Raw genomic sequence first — 11,545 nt, 5'->3', positions numbered from 1 at the left:
TTTTGTCTATATCTTGATTTAAAATTATTTTATTGTTTTTAGTAAAAAATTTGGTTTTGTTTAAAAATAATATTTTTTACACTTCTTAACATGAAACATACCTTTATAAACTCATGACAGATAATAAGATTAAACTTAAACTATAAAAATATAAAATAAGTCAAATCAGAATTTAATCAAGACCAATTCATTTTCACTCTAATAATCAACTCCAAAAAATGACACACACCCAAAAGAGAAAAAGAAATCATTGAAAGTAAAAAGAAAAAAAAAATTCAATGAAAGAATAAATTATTTAAATTTTTAATTGGTACCAATCAATGAATTTTTTTCAGGAAAACATTAAGAGATTGTAGACTACTAGTTTATAATGGGGCAAGGGATGACTGTGATAATAATTACTTCATTTGACTGGAAGCAATATAAGGTTATTGTAGGAAACTAAATAAGGTCCTTAATTTGACAATTAGTACTTTTTAATTTTAATTAGACATTTTCGCCTAAAAATAGTGAAAGAAAACAATAATTATATGTGCCAGGCGTATGATTTTAAGTACATTCTTAGAATACTTCAAAAAAAAAATATCTGCATAAAGTTTATCTCTATCTAGCACACAAATGCCAACGTCTATAGTTAAGTCGGCATTGAGAATGAACTTTGGTAAACTTTAATTTTGTGTGATTTTCATTTTATAAAATCTGATTTTAGTTAAAATTATATTTTAAGTGAAGTGAATTTTCTTTTTTGGCATAACCTGGTCTTCATGCATCTACATAATCCCCCTAGTGATTGTAAAATCACATTTAAAAAAAAAAAAAGTAAGTGCATGTTTAGGTTGCATCGTTTCCTTCAATATTAATCCCAGTATTGATTCCAAAATGTGAGAGAAAAAAAAAATCAATAGAATTTTCTAGGAGCGGTGGTAGTTATATTTTTCATAATGGAGGATGATTGCTATGTTTATTAATACTAGCCGTTTTATGTTTACTGAATCAAAGTCACAAAACCATTCACATTGTGTCAGAGGAACCTGTTCAATCTTTTCCTCAAGCAGGTCAAACTTGGTCAGCAATAAAAGGAATTTCTTGTTGCTGAAGACTCTCTGAGTGGTGATGCTTTCAAAGAGATGTTTGGCTGCTAAAATTTTGTTGATAGAAACTCCATTACTGTCTACTATGTACTCATCATAGTCAGTTAAGGCCACAGAAAATAAGACTACATCAGCGTCTTCAAACATGTCCAATCACTTGCAGTTTTCTCCAAGGCTTTTTGGATGTACTCTGGTGAGCTGGTACCTACAAGCACAACATAAAAATGTGGTAATAAAGATTTCTGTCCATTGCCAAGTTGTTTTTATCCATTGCAATGTCTATGCTTTGAGTGACATAAATCAGCTAGTTTAATTAGTTTTGGTTTGAAATTAAAAAAAAAAAAAGAAAAAAGATTGTGCATTACTCTAAAGCTAAAGATGGTTCGCTAACTAGACTTCAGTTCAATTCAAAAGTAATATATTATCATGTGTAAACTTGATGAAATGAAAGGTGACCTGAGTGAAGGATCATCTTCATACTCAGGGTCCAATGAGTCCTCATGACCTGTCACAGTATATGAAAATTCCATAGAAGAAAGGCCATTGGATAAGGTTATCCCCTCAGCATACAAGATGTCCATGTCCAAGGGTTCATAATCTATCCTGGAAATTTCAACAGCCTGCATCAGAAGAAATATTTAGAGGATGATGTGATTGAGGTAATCTTGTGTTACATATTCTCCATACAAAATTCCCACTAAACTGATTGAGGTGGTAATCCCGTGTCTTATTTAAAGTAACTCTAGTAGTCCAAATGGGATTAAAATAAGAAAAGATAAACAGTTTTTATACAGTGATAAACCATTTATATTGTGTCAAATCAGTTATTCCAACTCTATTCCCAAACAGAACTATTAATATAGAAAATGGCAACATAGTAGAAATAGAACAACTTCAGAAAAAAATAATAATAAAAAAGCTGCATTAAATGTTAATAAGTGGAATCAGTTATGAGAGTACAAATGAATTATCATGTGATGATGAACATGTGGAGGGCAAAGCATTATCTTACCCTTTCTAGAAAATAACTCGCACTTCTTGGTAGATATTTTATTTCATTTATCCTTTTGTATGTGGCCTGAATGGCTGCATCCCTCCACAGTTCCTCCACCAGTGGCGCATATTCACGTGCAGCTGCTGGAAATATTGCATCCAAGTTACCTGACACCATGTATTTGAGTAGCCATTCGGAGAATGCTCAGTCTTGGGCCAATGGAATAGGTTGTGTCAACAATTTCCCCAGTTATCCCTGTTGCAAATTAATTATTAATAGCTTTTGCCACTAACATATTACCAATATGTTACATGGAGATTTACAACACCATAGACACGTGGTGATTCTAGACTATACAAATATAATAATTTCTTCTGTGATCTCAACCAACCAAGTTAAATCCCGTTAATTCACATGTGTATTTTATAACTATATGACACTAACTAACCAAACTAACTTCACTAAGATAATACCCCACATTGAAAAGAAGTTCAGTGTCCGTGACTGATACCAAATAACAGTTTAACTTTGTGCATAACAAAGGAGGAAATTAACAGCACTCTTGTTATCAACTCATTCAAGATCAATGTTATCTAGGGGGAAAAATGGTGCACACAAATACTTCATTCAAACAGATCAGATCTCTTGGTTAGATTTTTATTCAAACAAAACAAATTACCAGAAGAAGTTGATTCATCAAAATGCTGTCCGTTAGTTTTCTCGCACAAACTTTCTTCAAAAATTTCTCGCGCCTCCAGTATTAACCCAAGGTACCTATACAAGTTGCTTTGAATTACCAGCTTGATGTTTTGGCGCTCATTTTCAGAGAGAGGAACATTATACAGAAGCTTGGCCTGCAATAAAAGGTTGAGTCTTAGTGTTACTAAAACTGAAGCCTTCAACTTGAAATTTACCAATAGTTCTTCAGATGTCAGGGAACTATACAGTATACACCACAAAAGGGAAAAATAAAATAAAGTCAAGACGCAATTTCTAAGGCAAAGATTAAGCACTAGCAATGTGTTTGACAAGAATCAACCATTAAATATTTATAAGCAAAATTGTCATTACTTACACACATATATCAACAAAAATCTTTCTAAAACTGATATTATGGAGAAAAATAAAAAAGGAGCTGCATGGAGGAACCTTAAAAGCTTTCAATACATTTTGCAGTAAACTCAAACTAATCTAAGTCTTACATACAATACTATATTGATTAAATTTGGACATAACATAGCCCATATTATGAGACTACAAGTAAATTCAAGAGCTGAAATTAGAAGCACATCAAATACAAAACAAATGCATGAGAAAATAATTTCTCTCTAGCAGCATCTTACCTGTTCAAATATGGTACATGTTCCTGACTTGACAGAACCAACTAGTAAAAATTTGTGAAGCGTTTACTGTTGAAGGTTATGTTCGCTAATTTCGTTTTCTCCTTGGCTGGCAGGAGTCAAAGAGCTAGAAGGAACTGGCAGTGACAGCATTAGAGAAGCTAGCTTCATTGTAGACTGTTAAAAGAATTCATACCACAGTTATTGGTGAGGGATTTATAACTATAGGAAAAGCCAAAACAAGGCAACATCCATATAACTTAATTAGAATGCACTGATTTTAAAAGTTTTTTACACCTTCCGTCGTCTAATCATGAAATTGTCAATTTGCCATGTATGTAACTTTCTAATAATTACTATAAAAGTCATATCAAATTACTTTTGACAGAATAAAAATCTTTACAAACAATGTATCAAAATTAAACTCTAACATCCATGTACACATGAATTACCTTCTCCCATATATGCCCCTTGACATTTTTCTGTCCCACTTCGATGTATGATCCATCATGACTCATCCAAAAGTCAGTTGTTCCATCACAGGGCACTCCTGCCCACTGCAAAACGAACAAACAGACAAAAGTAACACACTTCAGTTTAACAGTCTCAAAATCCATAACATGAAATTTGCCCAATTCAAGAACAAACCTTCAGTAACCAGAGCTCTTCTATGGTAATCTCTCGACCATTTACAGTTACATTTGTCTTTCCATTGCTTGCATTTCTCTCCAAGTTGCCCCCAACCTCCAACCGTGGGCAAATAATTTGACTTGGCCGTTGACCTTCCTGTATGATCAAGTAGCACACCATAATTAAGCTTTGCTTGTAAAAAAACACATAAAGAGTAACTTGAAGTTCAATAAGCAGCACTCCGAGTCAGATTAAACAAAAATAAAGAGTATTATTATATACGAAAGTTTGAATCTTTAATTACCTTCCCCCAAAATCCAGATGCTTTATCATACCAATAGAAACCGGGTTTCAATCCTTTTGGTGGGTTTGAACAGGTCAAAAGCAAAGTGAGCTTATCCCAATCAAGAGGCTCTCCATTCACAATAACATTTTCTGCTGGTATCTGATTTGTTTCACAAAACATCTCATCCTTAACTGATTTTTTGTTTCTTATTAGACTAATTTTTTGTTTCTACTGACAAAAAATTCTGGATTCTGGATCTCTTAGTGTCTATAACAATCAAACACATTAGGAGATAACCCTTTTTATACCAAGTACAGTTGTGTTTTTGGTCATATTCCAAAGATTCTTTTGGATATAAAGTTCGAAGTCCTATGTTTGTTAAGGGATCACTAAGACGTGGGAACCATATACTTCTCATCTCTGCTAACTCTTTATCTTTCTGATACTCCGTATTTCTTATTCTTCTAACATTCCTTTTGTCCCAAAGTGGGTATTTGGACTGAAGAAACTTGTTTATCTCATTTTAAGCTATTACTACTTCGAAGGTCCAAAAGACATTAATCTACGCAACAGAGGACTTGAAGAATAAAAAAAAAAAAGTAGTCACAAAACCATAGTATTTCCAATTTTGTTGTACTCCTGACTAAAAAAATGTCATTCACAAAGGGGAATTAATTAACTGAACACTTGTGTAATAGAATACTATTTAAAGTAATTAAGTAAGTCTTTGGGAGAATGATGGTAAAAGATTCTAATCCGAATATGTAAGTAAGGACATTTTCTGAAACATTTTTTACAAAGAGCTTAAATTATTTTTCATCGCCTCTACGACCATACCTTAAAAACCATACTAAAAACAACACAATATGAGGTAAGCTTTCACGTTCCGAGGAATTATGAAACAAAGAATGTTCTCATGTTGTGTTGGCCTTTTTTTTATTGTTGAAAGCGAATGGTCGTCCAATGCTGCTCTGTAAAATATCATGACTAACGATTAAGGCCACCATTAGTCCCTCCCATTTGGGGCACGAAAGCGTAACTTTCCGCGTCTCCCTCAATCATAGAAGCAACCAAAGTAATTCAAGTGCTCCTCTTGAAAGGGAACCTAACTGGGCCATCCCTTTTCTTAAGGCCCAAGCACATCCTCCTGTCATTATTACCACACCCAACCGTCCAAATATCAAGATTTTTTAACTGTATGTGATTGCAATTAAGACTGCATTGGCCGCATTTGTCTATGATTTTCTGTGATATCAACAAACGTGACAAAATCGCAATGTGGTTGCAATCGATATTTAAAACCATCTGCCAAACACCTTTCTTGCAATTAAAACTATGATCAAAGTAAGCACTGATGGAATGAATCCAGAAAAATTTGTAGACATTTGTTAGAGTCAGCATAGCTATTGATTTTTTCCACAGTAGCAGCAGGAAGGAAGAGATTAACATAAAGGAACTCTCATTCTTGAAGTACAACTGACATTTTAGAAAAAGACATTAATCTATGCTACAGAGGACTTGGGGGGGGGAAAAGTAGACACAAAACCATAGTATTTCCAAGCTAATGCCATGAAAACTTTTCAAGCTAAAGAAAAATTCTGTCACAACAATTGTAATAAAAAAACTCAATGGAAAGAAACATATTAAGAATACGTGTAGGCTGCTTCTACCTACACTGTGTTTGCCTAACAAAAGGGTTATATTCAAATAAATTTAATCTTGCAGCAACAACAGAATTAAAATCCCCAATTTTGCTGTAATCCAGACTAAAAAATCTCATTCACAAAAGGAGAATTAATTAACTGAACACTCATGTAATAGAATGCTATTTAAAGTAGTTAAATCAGTGTTTGGAAAATAATCGTGTTTAGCAGAGTGATGTTCAAAAAGTTTAATCCAAGTATGTAAGGAGCTGCTAGCATTTCCTGAAACAATTTTTACAAAGAGCATAAATTATTTTTGCTGTTAAATGTTCTCTGAATTTATTTATTTTTTTATGGTCAGAGGTATATATAAGTCTCATAATTTCTCAAATGCTTAAATGGTTTGCTTATTGACTTATTCATGTCAATTAAGTGCAGTAAGTCTGTTACTCAAATGACCAAGCCAGATATCACCCATACAAATACAATATTGATACAAATAAACTAAAGCTGATATGCTTATCAAATTTAACTCATGCAATCAAAATGGGTTAGAAGTACAGAAGTATTGTGTACAAAATGACCATAAAAAATATTGCTTATAATTTTGGTAAAAATGCTTTGACAAATTATCCAATTTTGTATGAAACATATCACATACCAGTACACGGATATGAGCTCTCAATTGTGAAGAGCATAATATCATATAACAGTAGTGCACTACCATCAGACACTGTTCCCCACTAATTAGATACCAGTTAGGCAGTCAATATAAAATAGCATTAGTATTTAAATTTATCACACTAGTATTTTTTGAATCAGTTGGCAACAATCTTTTATGCTTCATTCAAAGCTTTTTGCCCTGTAAAATTATATGGCAATATGTAGTATTCGTATTTCTATTAAAAGTGTACAGGTGCCGCATTATAAATAAAGGAATGAATAATAATATTTTCACACCTTAGAGAAATATAAAATGAGCTTATCAAGAGACATAGAAAAATTAGAAGAAAAGAAAAAATGTGATGGATAGTAGGGTGTTTGTTATAAAAAAGAATTGTAAACGAAACAATTTCATTAACAAAAGTTTAAAAAAATTAAAAGTTTTTCATGCGTTTATTTTAGTTTTCCAAATAATTAAAAACTAAAAAGAATATAAAATCTAATTAAAATGAGATAGCTTCTCATAAAAATCAGTTGTTTTTTTAGAAAAATAAATAACTTTTTAATCACAAACAAATATAAATCAATTTCTATTTCTTAAAAAAACTCTTAGAATACAATTACTTTTTCTCGTTTAAGTTTTTTTTTTTTTGGCAATTTGTAGAATAAAAAAGAAAGAAAAATTGTAAATGAAATATAAGAGAAAAGATGACGAAATCATAACTATAAAGTTAAAAAAAAAAAGGGAAAGAAGAAGGCAACACATCAGCAAAAGGTATATATATACAGGCTAGAAAAGCACATTTACAAACTCTAATTGATCCCACTTACTTACGCTAAACAAACAACTGCAAGCAGGGGAAATCCTAATGTTAAAACCTCTTCTCCATTGACGACCATACCTTAAAAACACAATTTAAGGTAAGCTTTCACGTTTTGAGGAATTATGAAACAAAAAATGTCTTGATGCTGTGTTGAAACTGAAAGCGAAGGGTTGTCTAACGCTGATCGAGTTAGGCCACCATAAGTCCCTCCCATTTGGGGCACCAAGGCATAACTTGCCGCGTCTCACTCAATCAAAGAAGCAACCAAAGTAATTCAAGTGCTCCACTTCGGAGGGAACCTAACTAGGCCATCCCTTTTCTTAAGGCCCAAACACCCCCCCCCTGTTACTATTACCACACCCAACCCAACCGTCCAATTTTCACTATCCCGCGTAAGTTCCACCTCTTTTCTATCTTCATTTCCTGCCTTTACTCTTTCTTCACATTGCTTCCACTTTTATGTACATGCAATTGAATTAATACACATCTTCCTAAACATTAATTAATTTCCTTTTGCAACAAACTAATAAATTACATTATTAATTACAATATTGATTTCTACTTTGCAACTGCCTCTCGTTCCTGTTTCGAGTGTCACCGGCACCGGTGCTATTGTTTTGGAAGGGGTTGTTTGTGTAATTATTGTTGGCATTGGCATTGCTTCTGGTACGATTACTGTTGCTGTTTTGGATGCTATTGCCATTGCTTTTAGCACCACCACTGCTACGGTTGCTATTGCTCTTTTCATTGCCATTTCCACTGCTTTTACCACCACTATTTTGGTTGTAATTTCCAATGACATTGCTTTTAGGACCATCACTGTTGCGGTTATAATTGCTATTTCCATTGCCAATGTCATTGCTTTTAGCACCACCACCGTTGCTGTTGTTATTGCTATTGCCATTACTTTTAGCACCACCACTCTTGTCGCTGCTGTTGTTATGGCCATTGGCATTGCTATTGCTTTTAAAACTATCATTGATGCGGTTGTTGTCTCCATTGTCACCGATTTTAGAACTATCATTGTTGCGGTTGGTGCTGCCATTGCCATAAGCAACATCAATGTTGTGGTGGTTGTTTCCATTGTCACCGCTTTTAGTGTTATCACTGTTGCGGTTGTTGCTGCTATTGTCGCCGCTTTTAGTGCTATCACTGTTGCGGTTATTGCCACCAATGCTTTTAGCACTATTAATGTTGCGATTGTTGTTGCCATTGCCAGAAGCACCATCAATGTTGTTGTTTTTCTTGCCATTGCCAGAAGCACCATCAATGTTGTTGTTTTTCTTGCCATTGCCAGAAGCATCATCAATGTTGTTGTTGTTGTTGTTGCCATTTCCAATGATTTTAGTGCTACTAGTGTCGTGGCTGTTGTTGGCATTGCTATAAGCACCATCATTGTTGGGGTTGTTGCTACCATTGTAACTGCTTTTGGTGCTATCACTGTTTCGGTTGTTGTTGCCACCAATGCTTTTAGCACTATTAATGTTGCGATTGTTGTTGCCATTGCCAGAAGCACCATCAATGTTGTTGTTTTTCTTGCCATTGCCAGAAGCACCATCAATGTTGTTGTTTTTCTTGCCATTGCCAGAAGCATCATCAATGTTGTTGTTGTTGTTGTTGTTGCCATTTCCAATGATTTTAGTGCTATTAGTGTCGTGGCTGTTGTTGGCATTGCTATAAGCACCATCATTGTTGGGGTTGTTGCTACCATTGTAACTGCTTTTGGTGCTATCACTGTTTCGGTTGTTGTTGCCACTGACAATGCTTTTAGCATTATCATTGTCGCAATCTTTGTTTTCATTGCCAATGCTTTTAGCTCTGTCATTGTTGTTGGGATTGTTGTTGCCACCGTCATTGCTTTTAGCACTGTGGTTATTGTTGTTGCCATTGTCCTCACTTTTAGTGTTATCATCATTGTTTTTAGCACCATCATCAGTGGTTCTGCTGTTATTGCCATTATCAAAACTTTTAGTACTATGACCATTGCCGTTGCTGTTTCCACTGTCATTGCTAACACTGAATATTCTGGGCAAAGAATAACTTGTTCGAAATGGGGAGGAAGAGGAATTGACCCTGATAGATCCGGGTGAGGAATAGCCGAATCCACCTGTTGCGGAAGTAACACCAATTCTTCTCGGCGATGAATAACTCCACGCAGGTGATGAACTAACACTAATTTTCCCCGGTGAACCGGCATGACCCGGTGTGGCCCAGCTTTGGAACATGCTCGCCTCCGGCGCTTGTTCAGACACGCACCACACCTTCACGGACTTGTCCAAGCTCCCGGTGTACACAAACCACCGTTGATCCTTCTTCTCGCAAGGCTCCTCCGGGGGCGGTTTTTCTTCCCTCACAGCAATACACTTAACAGGACCAGTGTGCCCCGTCAGAATCGAATGGCACGTGTGGAACCCATGTTCGTCACGCTTCCACAGGCAAACATTCTTATCTGCGGAGCCACTAAAGACAAGGTTCCCCGCCGCAGCGAGACAGAGAACAGCGAGCTTATGCCCCCTCAAAACGCCGCCGTGTGAGAACCCGCCTTTCTGGTCACACTCCCAGAAATTCACCAACCCATCAGAAGAACCGCAATAAACCACTTTTGCCAAACGGTTCACCGCCAGCGCCGTAACCGCGTTCTCCTGCTTCAGCAAAACGCGGTCCAGCACGTGCTTGGCCTTCTTCCCGTCGTTCTTCCTCCTCCATACCTTCACCGTCCCGTCCGCGGAGCCCGTCAACACGCACCCTCCGAACGCCGCCACCACCGCGTTCACGGCGTCCTCGTGCGCGTTAATCGAATCCAAGCACTTTGAATCCTCCACGCGCCACACCTTGAGCGTCTTGTCCCACGACCCCGAGTACAACAACCCTTCCTCCTCGTCCAAACTCAGGCTCGAAACGGCGTCGAAGTGCTTCACCTTCACCGCGTTCCGGTGCCGCCGAACCTCCACGTAGTTCTTCGGATTCATCGAACTCTTCACGTACTCTTTGAACGTCGGCAAGCTCCCGATACGTTTATGGTTGCGCGGATTCTTCGACGAAACCTTCCACACTCTGATCTTCCCGTCTTGATGGCCGGTGAAGATCTTCCCGCCGGAGATAACAATCGTTTTCACCAATCCGCTGCTTGATTTGAATCCCGCGAAGTCTTTGAGATCCTTCCACACTCTTATGTTCTTGCTGTCGGAGCCGGTGTAAAGCAAGTCCCCGGAAACGGCGAGGGAATATATGTGGCCCTCCTGGCGGACGATAGATCCGAAGAGGCCGTTTTCGGTATCGTCATGGTGGTGGTGGAAGTGGTTTATCGCCGGTGAAGAAGGCAATATCCACGGAGATTTATCGAGAGGAGAAGAAGAGTTGTTGTTGGGTTGGTAGCTCCACGGAGACATGGTGTTGGGAGAGGCATTGTTGCTGCTTGTGGTGCTGCTATCGGCGTAGTTTCTGGGGCTGGCGTTGCTGTGCCGTTGTTGGTTATGGGAGAATTCATCATCGTCGTTGTTGGAGGTGGAAAGCGACGTCGGTTCGGAGTGCAACAAGGCTCCGAATTTTTGTCTGCGTACGGTGCTGTTTGTATTTCGCTCTACTAACATGGCGCCACCGTGTGCGTTTGTCATTCAATAACTACTTGGTTAGGAAAAACTAAACAACAACACCTAATAACTGGGTTAGGTTTTTTTGGGGTTTCGGAGAATGGAAATTTGAAAATGTTGAGGTTGAATTTGTGTGGTGGAATTGGAATAGTTGGGCGAGAAGTTCGGGGACCCGTATATATATAGGGAGAGGTGGATAAATGTTGGGCTGATGGGTGGGTGACACGTGTGGCGCGGGGAAACCGGCTGAGCCGGTAATGTAGAAACCGAAAATGGTAACGATTTTTTTGTGGGGGAAAAAATGGAATGGGATAATCTACGTTGCGTGAGGATTGTAACTGAGTACGTGCTTTTGTGTGTTCATTCCATAAATGAATGAGAATGCGATTTGTAAATTTGAGATTGCTAAGTTTGACTTCTGAATTTTTATACTGGGGAAGGAAGGAAGGAAGGGATCGTCTTATTTTGACCTTTTTAGCTTGTC

At 37.0% G+C, this 11,545-nt stretch overlaps 1 protein-coding gene and 1 pseudogene across 1 annotated transcript; both read right to left on the bottom strand.

The window, feature by feature from the left end:
• Positions 1 to 852: 852 nt before the first annotated feature.
• On the bottom strand, positions 853 to 5,362 carry LOC114375766 (annotated as a pseudogene).
• Positions 5,363 to 7,412: 2,050 nt separating this feature from the next.
• Positions 7,413 to 11,294, bottom strand: LOC114377143 (putative uncharacterized protein DDB_G0282133). Its single transcript, XM_028335549.1, has one exon. It carries the CDS (start codon positions 11,083 to 11,085, stop codon positions 8,011 to 8,013), a length of 3,075 nt encoding a protein of 1,024 aa, XP_028191350.1. The 5' UTR covers positions 11,086 to 11,294; the 3' UTR covers positions 7,413 to 8,010.
• Positions 11,295 to 11,545: the final 251 nt, after the last annotated feature.

The sequence above is a fragment of the Glycine soja genome, chromosome 11 (assembly GCF_004193775.1).
Source record: "Glycine soja cultivar W05 chromosome 11, ASM419377v2, whole genome shotgun sequence".
NCBI lineage: Eukaryota > Viridiplantae > Streptophyta > Magnoliopsida > Fabales > Fabaceae > Glycine > Glycine soja.
This window is presented reverse-complemented; position numbering and strand designations above follow the sequence as displayed.